Source organism: Podarcis cretensis (assembly GCF_951804945.1).
Source record: "Podarcis cretensis genome assembly, chromosome: 2".
NCBI classification, from domain to species: Eukaryota; Metazoa; Chordata; class Lepidosauria; order Squamata; family Lacertidae; genus Podarcis; species Podarcis cretensis.
The window spans coordinates 109,438,640-109,456,739 of record NC_137171.1 but is presented as its reverse complement, the minus strand read 5'-3'; the positions used below and the strand labels follow the sequence as shown (position 1 = coordinate 109,456,739).

General features: G+C 42.3%; 1 protein-coding gene across 1 annotated transcript; it reads left to right on the top strand.

Moving 5' to 3' along the window:
- The first annotated feature begins 1,132 nt into the window (after positions 1-1,132).
- On the top strand, positions 1,133-12,575 carry LOC307208674 (L-amino-acid oxidase-like). The gene is made up of 7 exons (XM_079963526.1): positions 1,133-1,147; positions 3,116-3,339; positions 5,193-5,299; positions 6,221-6,422; positions 7,523-7,576; positions 8,616-8,752; positions 10,844-12,575. Exons 1-7 carry the CDS (start codon positions 1,135-1,137, stop codon positions 11,607-11,609), a joined length of 1,503 nt encoding a protein of 500 aa, XP_079819652.1. The 5' UTR covers positions 1,133-1,134; the 3' UTR covers positions 11,610-12,575.
- Positions 12,576-18,100: the final 5,525 nt, after the last annotated feature.

The following is an 18,100-nucleotide window of genomic DNA, read 5'->3' as shown; positions in this document are numbered from 1 at the left end:
TTGGCCAACAAAGCAAGATGAGCGCCGCAACCCCAGAGTCGTCTGTGACTGGACCTAATGGTCAGGGGTCCCTTTACCTTTACCTTTTTAGCCATATTTGACCTTAGAGACGAGGAGCTCTTGGATTAGGTGGTTATTTACTTAATTAACACATTTATATCTCAACTTCTTCTCCAAAGAGCTCAAGGCAGCCTACATGGTTCTCCCCCTCCTCATTTAACCCCCACAACAACCCTGCAAGGTAAGCTAGGCTGAGAGGCAGTGTCTGACCCAAAGACAGATATTAAGCTTCATAGCCAAGTGGAGATTTGAACCCTGGTCTCCCAGGTCCTAGTCCAACACTATCTTGGTTTATTACCATCCTTGGTTTATTACACTGCTCCTTGTCTTCACTGTAGGATATTTTAATTTAATATATTTCATTGTGTGTGTGTGTTAAGGCTACCAGATTTTTTTCAATGAATCCGGGGACACTTTTCAACTTCCTCCTAAATAGATGGATTTTGTCAGGGGACTGATTTGTAAATCTGGGGACTGTCCCCGGGAAATGGGGACATCTGGTAACCTTAGTGTGTGTGTGTGTGTGTGTGTAAAATATTTTATAACCTGACCTGAGTCCAGTCTAATCTGACCTAATGTCTTCTAATCAGTCAGTAAATATCAGGGTTGCTAGATAGCTGCTAGGGAGCAAATTATGCTGTAATCTCTGACATTTCCCTTCCTGTATTTGTAGAAAGATTGACTATATCGAACTTTGCTTGCTTTCCACCCATTCAAGTTTTATTAGACCCCTAAAAATCTTACAGGATATCCTATAAAACCCATTGGGCAAAAGGTGAGATCTTCTTGGCCTTACTTTTAAGCATTCCAGGTCAAGCTTTGCATGTCTTTCCCGCACCCCTAAGGTGTTTTTTAAAGGTACTTTCTTAGAAGATATGCAACTATATTGTGCCATCCATCTCAATTGCATGTACTGTGCTTCAGGTGACCTTTACCAGATAGGTGTGTTTGGGAATTGCCCTTTGAGAGGCTGGTCACCAAAGAGGTTTCTGAATCACTATTGGCTCATAGCCGGCCACATTCTGGCTATAAAATAAGAGCATTCACTTGCCATCCTTACATGCCTATCAGAACATGGACCAGTTCTGTAAGTCTTTCATTTTCTCATAGAAATTTTAGGATGCAAGTGTCCTCTGGGACATCAAGTTATGGCTATGCTCTAATTCTGATTTGTTTTTAACTTTATAATGTCTTCTCCTCCTCCTCCTCCTCCTCCTCTTCTGTTGCTGAAATATATAAAAAATAAAAAAAATGTCCAGTAGCACCTTAGAGACCAACTAAGTCTGTTCTGGGTACGAGGTTTCATATACACGAAAGCTTATACCAGGAACAAACTTTTTTAAAAATATATTTTTATTAGTGTTTTTTTAAACGTATCATTTCCAACAATCGTTTAACATAACTTCTTATCTTATACAATATTTTAGACTTCCGTCGATAACCTCTGAAGATTTTCCATTCTTTATCACTTGTTCTGCATTTCTTAATTTCTCTATTACTTTTAATTATCATTAACTAATAATTCTCTTCATAGTCTTTCTTGCAATATTTCAAGTAGTCCTCCTTACAGAACTTCTTGCAGTCCTACTAGCACAATCTGTTCATTACAATTGCTTTTCATATACCAAGAACAAACTTAGTTGGTCTCTCAGGTGCTACTGGACATTTTTTAAAATTTTTTATATATTTCGACTGCGTCAGACCAACACGGCTACCTACTTTCTGTTGCTGTTACTGTAGTAACTTCATAGCAACAGAGTCAGCTGGCTAGAGCCATATGTTGACTATCCCTTATGGAAACCTTGGACAAACCTCTGTTGGGGATGATTAAGGTATATGACATCCTTTTCCAATCTGGTGCCCTCTAGATATTGTTGGACTACAACTGAGCATTGGCCATGCTGGTGGGGGATGATGGGTGTTGGAGTCCAATAGCGTTGAGTGGGCACCAAGGCTGTATCTGATGCCCGATGTCCGGGTAGAACGATGGGGGTGGAGACGCTCCTTCAGGTATACTGCTTACAAAGTTCTTCTTTGAATTCATTTTTTTTTTTTTGTAACTGTCGTCTTAATTGTAACGATGCCTTTGTCTTCATCTTTTTAATACCTTTCTTCATCATCTTTGTGAAAAGGAATGCTTTCTGACATGGGAGGGCTATAAGTCAAAGCAGGCAGGGAAACAGGGAAGTTCGGAGGAAACGTGGAGCTTTCGCACATGGTAGCAGCTGCAGTAAAGCGAAGAAGAACTATTGGGAGGCAATATCTAGTTCTGTGTCTTCATTTTGGCCAAGGACAGCTATACAGTTAATCAGTGCTGTTTTTCTAGAAAAAGAGGTGCTGGAACTCACACTGAACACCTCCCTTGTTCTCTTATAATGGCAATGGCACCCACCTGAGAGGTGCCGGAACTGAGTTCCGGATGAAAAAAAGTCCTGCAGTTACTACATCTGATTCTGTTGTGAGAAGAGACTACAGTAATATTTCTATGGCCCTATTTGTAACATAGACAATTTAAAAGAAAATAGGGACCAGGTTTCCACCCAGTTGGGGGGTCAAGCACTAAGTGGTTATTTCAGTGATTTCTAGAGAATTCAAAATTGGAAGGTGCCAAAATGCATGACTCAAACAAATCAACCAAAATTTGCATTTTTCATGCATTATTATTATTAATTATTATTATTATTATCTGTATACTGCCCTATACTCACAGGCAGTGCTTTTTTTCTAAAAAAAATGTTTAGGGGTACTCTTATTTTTGACTCAAAAAACCCCACCATTTTATAGTTCAAATTGGGAAAAATAAATACAGTAAATGGACAAAAGTACAAAGATTCACAAAATGTTTAGAGGTATGCGTACCCCGAGAAAAAAAGCACTGCTCACAGGTCTCAGGGTGGTTCACAACATAAATTCACAATATAAAAACACAAAATACATTATAAAAACCAAAACAATCCAATTTAAACCACACATTTTAAAAGGGCATCAGATGTCATTTCTGAATTTGCCCTCCTTTTTATATATAGTTCCTGTTCAATCATTTCTTGTTTTCTAGCACTTTTCCCGTTCCTGCTGCTCTTGATAGCCTTCATTTCCCCAAATCATGCTGAGGACCACGAGGAATGGATGAAGTGTTTTGAGGATCCCGACTATGAGGAGTTGTTAAATGTTGCCAGAAATGGGCTGGGAAAGGCTTCAAATCCAAAGACCATTGTGATTGTTGGGGCAGGAATAAGCGGGCTCACTGCTGCCAAATTACTGAAAGATGCGGGACATCAGGTAATTGTACTAACAAAGGCTGAAATCCTGTGTACACTTTCCTTGGAGTCAAGTGGATTTACTTCTTAGTAGCCATGCATAGGGACGCAGGTGTCACTGTGGGTTAAAAAGCAGAGCCTAGGACTTGCCGATCAGAAGGTCGGCGGTTCGATTGCCCGCGACAGGGTGAGCTCCCGTTGCTTGGTCCCTGCTCTTGCCAACCTAGCAGTTCGAAAGCACATCAAAGTGCAAGTAGATAAATAGGTACCGCTCCAGTAGGAAGGTAAACGGCGTTTCCGTGCGCTGCTGACCCGGAAGCTGTACGCCGGCTCCCTCGGCCAATAAAGCGAGATGAGCGCCGCAACCCCAGAGTCGGCCATGACTGGACCTAATGGTCAGGGGTCCCTTTACCTTTACCTTTAGCCATGCATAGGTCTGCAATCTGAGAAACACAGGTCTTTAATCTTGTCAAAAAGGAGGAAGAAGGGGGGTGGGTCTAAAATGAGTGGTTCTGCAGAACATGGGCTCTTTCACCTGCCATTTGAGACCCTTAATTGTAGGTGCCAAGGTTTGAACTGCGCATCTTGCCCCATATAATGAAGCTATTGCCCCTCCTATGTGCATAGTTATGTTTCTCGCATCCATGCTTGCAGGGGCCGATCTACTATGAAACTAATGAAGGTTAAGCTTTGGGGCTCTTAATCTCAGAGGGGTCCCAGATGTTACTTTAGTCCACGTTGCTTAATTTTTTGGGGTTATCTAGGTAAAAAGGTAAAGGACCCCTGGAAGGTTAGGTCCAGTCAAAAACGACTATGGGGTGCAGCGCTCATCTCGCTTTCAGGCCGAGGGAGCCGGTGTTTGTCCACAGACATCTTTCCGGGTCACGTGGCCAGCATGACTAAACCACTTCTGGTGCAACGGGATACCGTGACGGAAACTAGAACTCATGGAAACACTGTTTACCTTCCTGCCGCAGCAGTACCTATTTATCTACTTGCACTGGTGTGCTTTTGAACTGCTAAGTTGGCCTTTCAGAATATTTAGAATTAGCCAAATTGACAGATATAATAAGACAAAAACCAAAAAGTGAAGCGAAAAAGGAATGGGAGTGTCTAAATGAATACCTTAAAAGCCAAGATTCGAGGACAGAAATCTGGCTGAGTCTGGAATAACCTTGTGAAGCGAAAGGATAAGAAAGAGGGATTTATATCTGGATGCTAGGGTAGAGATGATAAGGAAAACAGGAAAACACAATGAAAGGTAAAAGAGGTGCTGTGGGATTGGTGGAAGTCAAAGTTTGTTTTTCTTTTTAGTGTTCGTATTATTAACTTGTAAGATATGGATTTGTGTTTTTTTATGTCAGGTTTTGTGTATTGTTATTTTTTTGATATTTTTCGTGTTGTGTGGAAAATACTAATAAAATTTATAATTTTAAAAAAAATGAACTGCTAGGTTGGCAGGAGCTGGGACAAAGCAACGGGAGCTCACTCTGTTGTGCGGATTCGAACTGCCAACCTTCTGATCGGAAAGCCCAAGAAGTTCAGTGGTTTAGACCACAGCGCTACCTGCATCCCTTTTGGGTCTACTAGACCCCATTTGAGTTGGACAACTCAAATTCATTATTTTTGTTGTATGTATTTCAACAATCCCAAAGTTTGGGAGTCCGTAGCACAAATCTTATAAAGGTGTGGTGATCTGTCGTGGAACAACCCCACTGAAGAAAGTGGTTGCCCCAACCTTGTTTCTGGTTGTGAAGGGGCCCCCATGACAGTCCAAGCTTCAGGGTCCCCAAAATGTAGGTGTGCTTGTTTGTTTCTGGAGCAGCAATCGGTAAGGAAGTGAAGCATAAACAGCGACAATGTATTTGTTCCTAGGTTCAGATTCTGGAAGCCAGTGACCGCATTGGGGGTCGGATAAAGACCTATCGTGAGAAAGACTGGTACATGGATATGGGACCGATGCGTCTGCCCAAGGCACAGAAGTAAGGCAAAAAGCTTGTTGCCAATCATGCACAAAACTCATTCTGTTTTAGAAACATCTGCGGATGAAGTACTCCATTTTACCTTGTACCCTCCTTCCCATTTCCTGGAATTAGCAGTTGGTGTGATTTTTTTTAGTTTTGAGTAGGCATCTGCCTAGAGAGCAGACTTGGGAAGGGGAAGTGTTAAGTCTATCAGGTGGTTGCTCGAGAGCAATCAGGCAAGATGCCTCTAAAGCTTTATTATTGGTGCTAAAAACCTTTACAATGCAGAGCGCCACTATTCCATGTCTTGGAATAGGGCTCACTATATTTACAGAATATTGAGAAATAGCCACATAGGGAACTATCTTTTTCCAGATCATTGGTCAAGTGATGGAACCATGTCTTGGCAGAATCTGAGAGTGGGCGGTCCTTAAACCTTCCCCAGCAGTCTCTTGACCCCCAGTCAATGCCTCCCCTCTCTGCGCGAAACCTACTGCGCAAGGAAGGCTTGGGTAACGGGGGGCCTCCCTCCTCCCTGCTTTGGTCAGGCAAGGTGTCCTGGCACCGCCTTGCATCCTCCGAGCCCTGCATCTCCTCCTCACTAGAGGCGTGGCTTCCTTCCTCCGCTGAGGAGGTGCTCCTTCCCACAACCTTTGGGGGCTCTCTGTAATCCATCCGTCCTTTCCCCTCTCGCCCCTGAGCCGATGGCAGTTCCCTGACAGGAAGTGACCCTACAAGACCTGCTGCATTCTTGGCCATAACAAAATATGTTCAGCCTTTCGTTCCTATCGGGCATTATCCTCCCTTCTGAACTGTGTGTGTGTAATGAATGCTTCGCAGCCTTGCTAACATCCCTGAATATGAAAGCACCATGTCCTCTTATATTATTTTACACATATACCTTTTTAAAAAGGCCTTTCTTACTCCTTTCCCCTGCAGAATTGTTCGTGAATATATTAAGAAATTCAACCTCACGTTAAACCCGTTTGTTCAGACGGATAAGAATGCCTGGTACTTCATTAGAAATAGAAAGGAAAAAGTGTCTGCGGTGGAGGAAAACGCCAAGCTGTTTGGATATGAAGTGGCTCCCAATGAGAGAGGAAAATCTGCCTCTAAACTCTTCCACGAGTCACTGGATCGGGTAGGTGTTTTGTAAAGAGGCTGTGTGTTCATGAACCAGCTTGCCTGCATCTTAAGGTCTTCTGGTAAGGCCTGGCTCCAAGTACCCTCTTCCGATCACATAGGACTATAAAGACCCGCCCAGTCTAGCATCCTGTTTCTAGCCAACCAGATGCCTAGGCAAATCCAGCAGCAGGGCCTGCGTTCAGCAGCCATTTTCCCAAGTAGTGGTCAGCAAACTGGCATCGCTCGCCCGGCTTCCCAGTGCCGAGCACTGCTGCTGGTAACAAAGAGGGAGAAGGGCAAGATTGGTGGGGTCCAGGACAGAGCCAATGCACCCCACTGCACCCACATTACAAGGAGTTAGTTCCACAACACTTTGGCCCTCCCAACATTGGGAAGCCAGGTAACCACTGCCACGCTGCCCTGCTGACTGACGCTGCCTCTCCCTGCTTGTGGTTACCTGCAGCAGGTATTCAGTTCGGCAGTGGAACTGGTTACAACCTTTAGCAGATACACGCTATGCTTCTACAAAGGCCTTCCCATAGTGGTGCTACAATTTTTTATTGGGGGGAGGGAATGCCCTTCACAAGGGAGGCTGGCTGACCTGGCTGTGACCATACAACCTTGGGGGGGGGGGGGGAAATGAAGGCCTTCCTATTAGCAAAGGCACGTCAGACTATGAATGATTTCTGCAGTTGCTTTCTAGTCTGCTCTTCCCATCTTTTCTTTCTTTTCTCTTCACACTTTTCGCAAAGCTTCTTTGTCGGTTTCGCACTGTGTTCCTCTGTTGCGTGGATTCATTTTGCTCACCCGTTGTTGCGCAAGCCTTGCGTCTTTTGACGAGGGTGGTGACTTTTAATTGTCAAGGCTTTATGATGAAGGGCTTAAAAGAAACAAACAAATAAAGCAACACATGCCCTCCACATCGCACATAAGACAACTCCCACAATATAATATTGTCAGAGCATATCAGTTAACATAAGAATCACTTAATAAATCTTCAAATGTGACCAGAGTGTTTTTTCTTAACCGAATACTGAATGAATGTTTTAAGGCTGGTGAGGAAGGTTTCAAATGGGCATTTCTGATCCAGTAACAATATTTATGTTTACCATGCAGGTAACAAAAAACTGCACGATTTTGAAGGAAAAATACGACTCATATTCCGTCAAGGTAGGCAAAGTGGGCCTTTGCTTGTCTGCAGTATTTTTACTTTGATCTGGATTGTTGCCCTTGTATAAAACTTTTGTATGAGTTACCAGTGCGAATGGTTGATGGCCTGCTTGTTCTCTGTCTTAATGGTTCATTAACGTTAAACAGAACTTGAACTAAACAGCCTTTTGAATCAAAGACTGTCCTCTGTAAAGTGGGCCACCTGGCAGCACGTTCAGGTACATGCACGCCACACTAAATCCATGGAGCTATCCTCTTAGCACGTTAGTGGACATGGGCAGGCTCTGACAGCCTGTGCATTTGCACTAACAGTGAAAATACAGTGGTACCTTGGGTTAAGTACTTAATTCGTTCCGGAGGTCCGTACTTAACCTGAAACTGTTCTTAACCTGAAGCACCACTTTAGCAAATGGGGCCTCCTACTGCTACCACGCCGCCGGATTACAATTTCTGTTCTCATCCTGAAGCAAAGTTCTTAACCTGAAGCACTATTTCTGGGTTAGCGGAGTCTGTAACCTGAAGCATATGTAACCTGAAGTGTATGTAACCCAAGGTACCTCTGTACAGCCGTTCTGTTTGCTAAAATTATCATTAGGCCCATAGAATCTTTGGCTGGTTGGGAAATTGGATGCAGAAGACAAAACAGGAATGGGGAATCTGTGACCATACTGTTGGACTATGTTTGCGGATAAATTAGCTACAGTGGACGCTCAGGTTGCAAACGTGATCCGTGCGGGGTGCATGTTCGCAACCCGCAGTGTTTGCAACCTGCCTTTGCGTGTCTGCGCGCGCGCGGATTGCGCTTCGGTGCTTCTGCGCATGCGCCAAGCGTGATTTAGTGCTTCTGCACATGCGTGACTGCTGAAACCCAGAAGTAACCCGTTCTGGTACTTCCGGATTTCGGTAGTCCACAACCTGAAAAAACGCAACCTGAAGCGGCTGTAACCCGAGGTATGACTGTCTAGCTCAAATAAGGAAGCATGTGTACTTTTAACTAGCCTTTCTCTAGCTAATCCCCGCCCCCATTTCCTCCAAACAGGGATATTTAATCAAAGAAGGAAATCTGAGCAAAGGAGCAGTAGATATGATTGGTGACCTCTTGAACGAAGAAGGTGGATTCTACACTTCATTTATTGATTCTGCTATGGACTATGTGACCTTCTATGACGATGACAGGTAAAAGGGAGGGGATATTGTGTCAGCTTCATTAATACTGTAACTGAGTTGGATGGAGTTTTGGTTTCTCGTTATTCCAACCTGAAGGAGCGACTCCACCCCCATCGTTCTACCCGGACACTGAGGTCCAGCTCCGAGGGCCTTCTGGTGGTTCCCTCACTGTGAGAAGTGAGGTTACAGGGAATCAGGCAGAGGGCCTTCTTGGTAGTGGCATCCACCCTGTGGAATTTCCTCCCCTCAGAGGTTAAGGAGATGAGTACTTATATAGCATCCGAAGGCAGCTCTGTAAAAGGAAGATTTTAAAGGCTTAACGTTCTATTATGTTTTCATATATGCCGAAAGCCGCCCAGAGGGGCTGGGGCAACCCAGTTGGATGGGTGGGGTACAAAAAATAAATTATTATTATATTATAAATTTGGTTGTCCACATCTCCACTTCAGTTTGCAGATTTATTTATTTATTAAGTCCTTGTGAAAATTTAACTGCGCTTTTCTCCTAATATATGCATTTGGAAGATCTGTAGATTATTATTATCATTTATTTATTTATTTATTTATTTATTCATACCCTGCCCATCTGGCTGGGTTTCCCCATCCACTCTGGGCGGCTCCCAACAGAATATTAATAATAATAATAATAAAGCCCCCCAAAAAAGAAATCAAACATTAAAAACTTCCCTAAACAGGGCTGCCTTCAGATGTCTTCTAAAAGTCAGATAGTTGTTTATTTCCTTGATATCTGATGGGAGGGTGTTCTACAGGGCAGGTGCCACTACAGTGGTAACTTGGTTTTCGAACATAATCCATTCCGGAAGACCATTCAAGTTCTGAAACTTTTGAAAACCGAAAACTCAATACGAAAGCCTCAACACGGAAAACTCAATACGGAAGCCCTGTGGCATGTTCTCCATCTGAAAAGTGTTCAAAAACAGAAGCATTTACTTCCGGGTTCATAGCCTTCGAAAACTGAAATGTTGATCAACGGAGATGTTCGAAAACCGAGGTACCACTGTACCGCTGGCCCTATTGCTAGGCAAAGTGAGGTGGCTGCCTTAGGTGGCAGATGCAAACTGTTGGAGAACAGAGTTGTGCATGTCACACAGCCTGCACTATGGCTTCTAAGCCAGTTTGCTTCCTTCAGGTGTAGGGCTTGGTCCACTGCCAGTTCAGTCAGTTTCCAAGCACAGAATGGTAGTAGACACGATCTTGGAATAGCATTGGAGGGGCAACGTCTTGCCCTTTGCCTCAGATGGCAAAATGTCTTGGTCCTGTTGGAAGTTTGGTGAATATATACAGTGGTACCTTGGGTTACATACGCTTCAGGTTACAGACTCCGCTAACCCTGAAATAGTACCTTGGGTTAAGAACTTTATCTCAGGATGAGAACAGAAATCGTGTGGCGACGGCAGCAGGAGAACCCATTAGCTAAAGTGGTGCTTCAGGTTAAGAACAGTTTCAAGTTAAGAACAGACCTCTGGAACAAATTAAGTTCTTAACCCGAGGTACCACTGTACTGCAGGGGTGTGCAGAAAGAAGTAGCCGGAAAGTATAACGAAAACTTAAGGTTATTACTCATGGCGCACAAAGTCATTCTTAGGCTTTACATGGAGCCAAGATGGAGCCAAGAAGTTAACTCTAGGACATGCTAACTCAACTTGGAAAAGAAGCAGGAACGAAGTAATACCTGAGATGAAATAAGCTGCTTTCTCAACAAGTAGTTACTAAATGAGAAGGAATCAGGGAGGAAGGGAAGAATAGGTTGCCTTTTGGTCTACCGTGTACCCCTTACTGGGCCAACCATTGCAACTTGAGGTAAAAAGGCTGGAGGTGTCACAAAGGAGGGCCAGAGAAACACATAAAGATAAGAAGCGGCACAGTGAGGGGAAAATCAGCAGTGAAATGTGATGGCTGTGCTGCTCTGGATACCATCATTATATGCCTTAGTAACTGTAGGAACCAGAGAATAATAATATGCCATTTTGCTCTTGGGAAATATAAATGTTGCAGGGAGCATATTTTGCTTGGGTTGCTCACCCTGTTCAATGACTTTTCCTTTCCTTTCTTTTTCTGCTCCTGTTTCCTCCTCCCCAAGTTTTGAGGAAATCACAGGAGGATTTGACCAGCTCCCCAACGGCTTCTCACGGGAAATGCCCGGGACAATCCGTCTAAGCTGCAGCGTCGAGAAAATACTTAGCACCGGCAAGAAAGTGAGGGTGTTTTACCGCAAGCAGGGCAAAGGAACCTTGTCGAGTCTGACCGCCGACTACGTCATCGTCACGGCGACGGCGAAAGCCGCTCGGCTCATCAAATACCAGCCTCTTCTTTCCCACCCCAAGGCTCGCGCTCTGCGTTCTTTTCATTACGCAAGCTCTACCAAAATCGCCTTGGCCTGCACAGACAGGTTTTGGGAGAAAGACGGGATCCGAGGTGGGAAGTCGATCACGGACCGCCCATCCCGAATGATCTATTACCCGAACCATGTCTTCCCTAGTGGCCTCGGAGTACTCCTGGCTTCTTACACGTTCAATGATGACGCCGACTTCTTCGTTCCCCTCAGCGAGGAAAAGTGCATTGACGTGGTGATGGATGACCTGTCGGAAATCCACAACGTCTCCAAGTCTTACCTCAGATCCGTCTGCAATCGGCACGTTGTACAGAAGTGGGCCCTAGACAAGTTTTCCATGGGGGCCTTTGCTCAACCCACTCCATACCAGTTCACCCAGCTTTTCGAGGCTTTGAAACAGAATGAAGGGAGAGTGTACTTTGCCGGAGAGTACACAACCCACCCGCACGCTTGGATCGACTCAGCCATGAAGACTGCTATAAGGGCAGCAAGTGGGATTCATCTCAGTGCCTGATCTGTGTTGTAGGAGCTGCAAAACAGACATTGGTGATGTTTATCCTTCGTGAAAAGGAAAGACCAGTTACTTGATCCTAGCTGATGATTATTTGCGTACTGCCAGTTTTGTCTGACAGGCACTGTAACCTTTCAACTGTTTGAATTCATCTGCAAAGGCGTGTTCTGCCATTGTCTCCCGAGGCAGTTGGATGCCAACCAGCTAATGTTTTCTATTATTCCTTTTTGGAGGGTGTTTTGATTTTGTCTTCCCAATATGTTGTACGGCATATTGATGTGTTATCTGATTCCCTCCCCCTTTCTATGGCATAATGTATATACAGTGGTACCTCAGGTTAAGTACTTAATTTGTTCCGGAGGTCCGTACTTAACCTGAAACTGTTCTTAACCTGAAGCACCACTTTAGATAATGGGGCCTCCTGCTGCTGCCGTGCCGCCGGAACCCGATTTCTGTTCTCATCCTGAAGCAAAGTTCTTAACCTGAAGCACTATTTCTGGGTTAGTGGAGTCTGTAACCTGAAGCGTATGTAACCCGAGGTACCACTGTATGCATATTTTCTTTTCAATGGAAGTCGTTTGGAGACCCTTTGGATGACAAACAACTAATCGGATAAACAAACAAACAAACAAACAAACAAGCAAAGGGATTTTCTCTCAACCTGCTGTGTGTTTGTGGCAGTGGATGATGTGATGGAGCAAAAATAATTTCCTTATTTGATTCCTGCCTTGCAGGGGGTTGGACTAGATGACCCTCAGGGTCCCTTCCAACTCTATGATTATTCATCCACACCCCCTCCTCAATCAATTTATGGTATTGTTGTTTTTTAAGTGATTCACAATATTAAAGAAGATTCATATTGAATAGGACAAATCATATTTTTAAACTGCATTGCAAGGCACAATCTGTTTGCATTTTCTGGCTGCCAGGCTAATGGTCTTAAATGAAATAAACGCTGCTCAGAAGTCATTGACGCATTCACACATCATTTCAAACCATAGTTACGTCTAACTATGATTCATGCAAAGCTGCCCAAATCATTGATGCTTTGCTCCTTTCATGATCCTGCTATAGTATGCTTCCTGGAGTCAAGCCATCATGCCTTGCCTTAACAATAAATCCAAACCCAGGCTGGTGATCACCTCACACTCTCAGCAAACCACAAGAGGTCAACCAAGAACAACCCTTGGGTACAGCTCCTGGTTTGTTTTCAGAGAAGCAGAAAAAACTAAGAGCCTATGTTTGGCTAGTGGATGAAATCAATTAAGTTCACATTTGAAGATGAGCCCTCATAATCCACACGTTCCAAAAGAATATGGGGGCCGAAACATAGCTTTCCTTTGAAATTTGGAATTTTGCAATGCAGTTCTCCAGCTATGTATGTGTACAAATATTCTGAGGTACAGTGGAACCTCGGTTTTTGACCGTAATCCATTCCTGAAGACCGTTCAACTTCCAAAACATTTGAAAACTGAAAACTGAAAGCGGAAGCCTTAATACAATAGGGAAACTCAAAATGGAAGCTGCGTGGCACGTTCGGCTCTGAAAATTGTTCGAAAACCGAAGCAGTTACTTCTGGGTTTTCAGCATTTGAAAGCTGAAATGTTCAATTTCTGAGATGCTCAAAAACTGATGTTCCACTGTGTTAACGAAAATAGAATGCTAATGTGCATCTATTAGGGGAAACTGCTTGGCAGAATGTGGAGGCAAAGCAAAATTGCTTGTAAACATGTGCAGAGAGTCACACTAAAATTACTGTTGAATTTTCACGAGGACTTTAAACAAAATGATTGCAAAATAGAGAGAAGCCAAAAGCAGGAAATTTCCCCATCTGTAGCCTCGATGATCTGTTGCATAACTGGCTGAGATACTGGTGCATACGCACACTGCATTTTCCCCTTTTAAAAATACTTTGACTATGGTTTAAACAATGTGACATGTGAACCAGGACTCATGCTCTGGTTGTGGTCCACCCTTTGCTTGAGTCCCAGCGCAGTTCACACCTATTGTATAACATGTATCATGTCGCCTCCAGGGAATGCCTGTTGGAACGAAAATGCATTTGACCAAATGTCAGTCAAAAGTTTGGAGGGAACAGACCAGTTTTCTTGGAATTCTGAGCCTTTGGCTCTCGGGGCCAGTTGCTCTCTATAAAACGAGAGAGCTCTGTAGACAAATAAAACGAGATGAACCCATAATCTGAGGAAAAAATGAGTGAACAAACTGGATTTGGTGTAATTTACATTACTTTCAATTACCAGTATATATGGGTTAAGAAGTGTGCTTTTCAGAAGAAAGCTAAAGATCAGGGAAGGGAGATTTGGTTTTAAAACCCTCAGAATTAACATAAATAAATGGATATTTGCAGGGCCTTTGAAGTGGCTGAAGGAAGAATCACTCTGCTGAGAGACATGGTTTTTGCAAATGAAAAAGGAGACAAATTTGGTTTTAAAGGCTTTCTTCTTTTATTTTATTGTTCTACTCTTTTCTTTTGTAGCCTGGGAAGCTTTGCAAATAAGTTGTAGTGAAAGAGGGAAAACAAATATCAAAATATTAGATTAAAGTACACCATGAGAAAGTAGAGTGAGAGGTTAAGGATGGAATTACAGTGATATAATGACACAGTGTGGCTGAAAAAATAATTGCAGGAGTTTTCTATTTAATGATCAAGAAATATTAGAAAGGGGGGTATATTGAAAGATTATTTTGAAATTAATTTGAATCAGGAGACAAATTTGAAAGTGGTATGGGATGCGAGCAAAGCAGCGATGCGGGCATTTTTTACTCAGCAAAGTGCATACCAAAAAAAGAAAAGAGTTGAAAAAGCAATAAATTTTATAAGAAAGAGGAAAGAAAAAGAATTGATCAATCCCCCTCAAAAAGAGATAGTTAAACAGGATATTAAAATACTGTATTTTTTGCTCTATAAGACTCACTTTTTCCCTCCTAAAAGTAAGGGGAAATGTGTGTGCATCTTATGGAGCGGATGCAGGCTGTGCAGCTATCCCAGAAGCCAGAACAGCAAGAGGGATTGCTGCTTTCACTGCGCAGTGATCCCTCTTGCTGTTCTGGCTTCTGAGATTCAGAATATTTTTTTTCTTGTTTTCCTCCTCCAAAAACTAGATGTGTCTTGTGGTCTGGTGCATCTTATAGAGTGAAAAATACGGTATTGCAAACACAGTTTTCAATGATAATAAATCAAGAAATAGAGTGGAAAATTAAATATTTAAAACAGAAACAATTTGCACAGGCTAATAAACAAAGGAAATTATTAGCATGGCAAATAAAAAAAAGGCAAGAGAAAGCTTGTATAAACAAAATTAATATAGGAGGTAGAGTTGTGGAAAGTCCTAAAGAAATAAGAGCTCAATTTGTGAATTTTTATACAGAATTATATTGAGGGATATGGGATAATTTGGATGAAATGCAAAAATATCTAGAGGACAGTGGAATATCTAAAATACCAACAGATAAAATGCCAATTTTGAATGCACAGGTGACAACGATGGAATTACAACAAGCAATTTCACAGGCAAAACTTTTGAAAGCACCAGGACCTGATGGTCTTTCAGCAATATATTATAAGAACTTGCAGGATTATCTAATAGAACCATTAAAGGACATTATGAATATGATTTTAAATACGGGTGAGCTGCCAGAATCCTGGAAGAATGCTTATATGAGTTTGATTTCTTAACAAGACAGTGATCCTGAGCAGCTAAAAAATTATCGACCTATGTCTTTGTTTGTAATGGTTGTGAGGGGTTTACTTGTGCGTAAATTGCCTTCAGTTTAGTCAGCTTGTTTGCTCAACCATGTTTAGGGTTAGAGCTCGCCCTCCGTGACCTGTTAGTCACTTGCAGAATCCGTCAGTGGGCGTTCCTTGAATCTCTTCCAGCATAAAAGCTGTTTGACCCCAAGTCTCCTCCCATGTTCCCTGCGCGGAACGTGTCTGCGCAAGTAAGGGGAAGGCAGGGGCGTGCCAGCGCTCTCTCCACTAGATTCGGGTGAAGGGTCTTGGAGCCCTGTCACCAATTCCTCCATCTCCCTCTCTTCTCTATTGGTGTTACGCTGAATTCCTTCCCCCCTGCTGGTTCCCTCTCCGGCATCGCTCTGGAGCCCTGCCTCCGCCTCTCGCTTTGATGTCAGTTCCCTGACATTGTTAAACAATGATTATAAACTTTTTGCAAACATGTTAGCAAATAGGTTGAAACTGGTATTAAAAGAGGTAATCCACCATGACCAGGCTGGATTTTTGCCAAGAAGACAAATGAAAGATAATATTAGAAATGTATTTGCTATATTAGAACACTTACAAGTGAGAAATGAAAAACAAGCAGCTTTAATGTTTTTAGACACCGAGAAAGCATTTGATAATGTCTCCTGGGATTTTTTGTTTAAAGTTTTAGAATATATGAGTTGTGGAGACATTTTTATAAAAGGAGTCAAGGCAATATATACTAAGTTGATAGTAAATAATGTCCTGACTGAGAATTGTATAATAACTAAAGGAACAAGACAAGGCTGCCCTTAGTTGTTTATAATAGTTTTAGAAGTATTGGCACAAAGAATAAGATGTAATCAAGATATTAAAGGCATAAGAGTGGGACAGAGACAATATAAATTAAAAGCATTTGCAGACAACATGGTGATGTCCATAGAAGAACCAATAGAGTCAATCCCCAAAGTATTACAAGAGATAAAAAATAAGGTAGCAGGTCTTAAGATTAATAAAGATAAAACCAAACTCTTGGTTAAAAATATGAAGGAGGAGAGTAAGAATAAATTACAAGATGTAACTGGTTTGAAGATTGAAAGAAAGGTTAAATATTTAAGTGTATGGGTAACAGCAAATAATATATATTTATATAAAGATAAAGATAATTATTTAAAAACCCGGGAAGATATTAAAAGAAATTTGGAAATTTGGAACAGAATGAATCTTTCATTATTAGGCAGAGTGTCAACCATAAAGATGAATGTGTTGCCAGTGATATTATTTCTGTTTCAATCAATTCCAGTGATTGGCAAGACAGATTGTTTCAAGGAAAGGTAAAAAGTTATTTCTAAATATATCTGGCAAGGGAAAATACCAAGAATAAAATATAAAATATTTATAGATGGAAAAGAAAGAGGAGGTTTTCCTATTCCAGATATGAAATTATATTATGAGGCATCCTGTTTATGTTGGTTGAAGGAATGGATGACATTAGCGAATTCACATATATTAGACTTAGAAGGTCATGATCATATTTTTGGTTGGCACACTTATTTATGGTATGCAAAGCTGAAAGTTCAGAAAGGATTCACAAACCATATAATTAGGAAAAACTTATATGGAGTATGGGATAAATATAATAATTTATTAAAGGTAAGAACACCATTATGGCTCTCACTGCTGGAAGCTATAGCGGCAAAGTAAAAGAATATGATAGACGGTTGAACAACATAGAAATTTATTAAAACAAGAGGGAGGAGAATATCAATTGAAAAAATTTAAGGAATTATCAGGAAAATTATGACATATTTAAGAAAGATAGGATACGAGGGTTTGGGGAACAAATCTCACAACTGGAGAGAGACCTGTTGGAATGTAATGTAAAAGTGTTGTCTAAAATGTATAAAATATTATTGGAATAGGAGACAAAGGATGAGCAAGTGAAATCCTCAATGATACACTGGGCAATAGATATCGGTCATAACATAGATATGAAAGCATGGGAACTATTTGAATGGTCCACCCCCCACTACTTAATGGATCCAAATGGCTTCCAGAGAGTTGTAGTGGCACACATAATACCATGTTGATGGCCTCTCAGCTGATTCCCTGGTGGCCTACTGGAATGCAGAGTTAACCAGGGCCATCGACTATCTGGCTCCAAAGGGCTGGCTCCGATTGCATGGAGCTCGCAAGAAGACACAGTCAGCCTAAGAGAAAAAAATATCCACTGCAGGGTCCTAAAAGTGTCACATACACACAAACACACACGCTCGTCCTCTTCCACGGCCCTTCCATTAAATCTCCCTCAGTCATTTACCACATATGTGATCTCCACCAGAACCTCCTTCTCTCCTACCTACATCCCCTTCTCTCTTCCCAATCCATGCTCATCCATAGCACGTCCCCATTTTACCCCAACCACTTCCAAGCACTTCTCTGAGATATCCCTGTTCCCTGCATCAAAGTTGCATGGCTTTGAATCTTACACAATACTCCTGTTATCTTTGATGTCTGTTACAATTGCAAGGACGTTGACCATCTCCAATACAAAGTGGTCAAAAGGCCAGACTATGCTTGTTAGATACATAGCATGGAGTTATATAGTATTGCTCTTAATTAAAGGGGGTGGTGGGTGGGAATCCTTATCAGGAGGGCAGCATAGGGTGTCTGAAGGATTGCCTCTGTCAACATGCAACTTTGGTCTCTCCTCAGCCACCCCCTGCCCCATACAGATTACACCCATAGATTGCCTCTGGGGTGGCCGTGGCCAGCC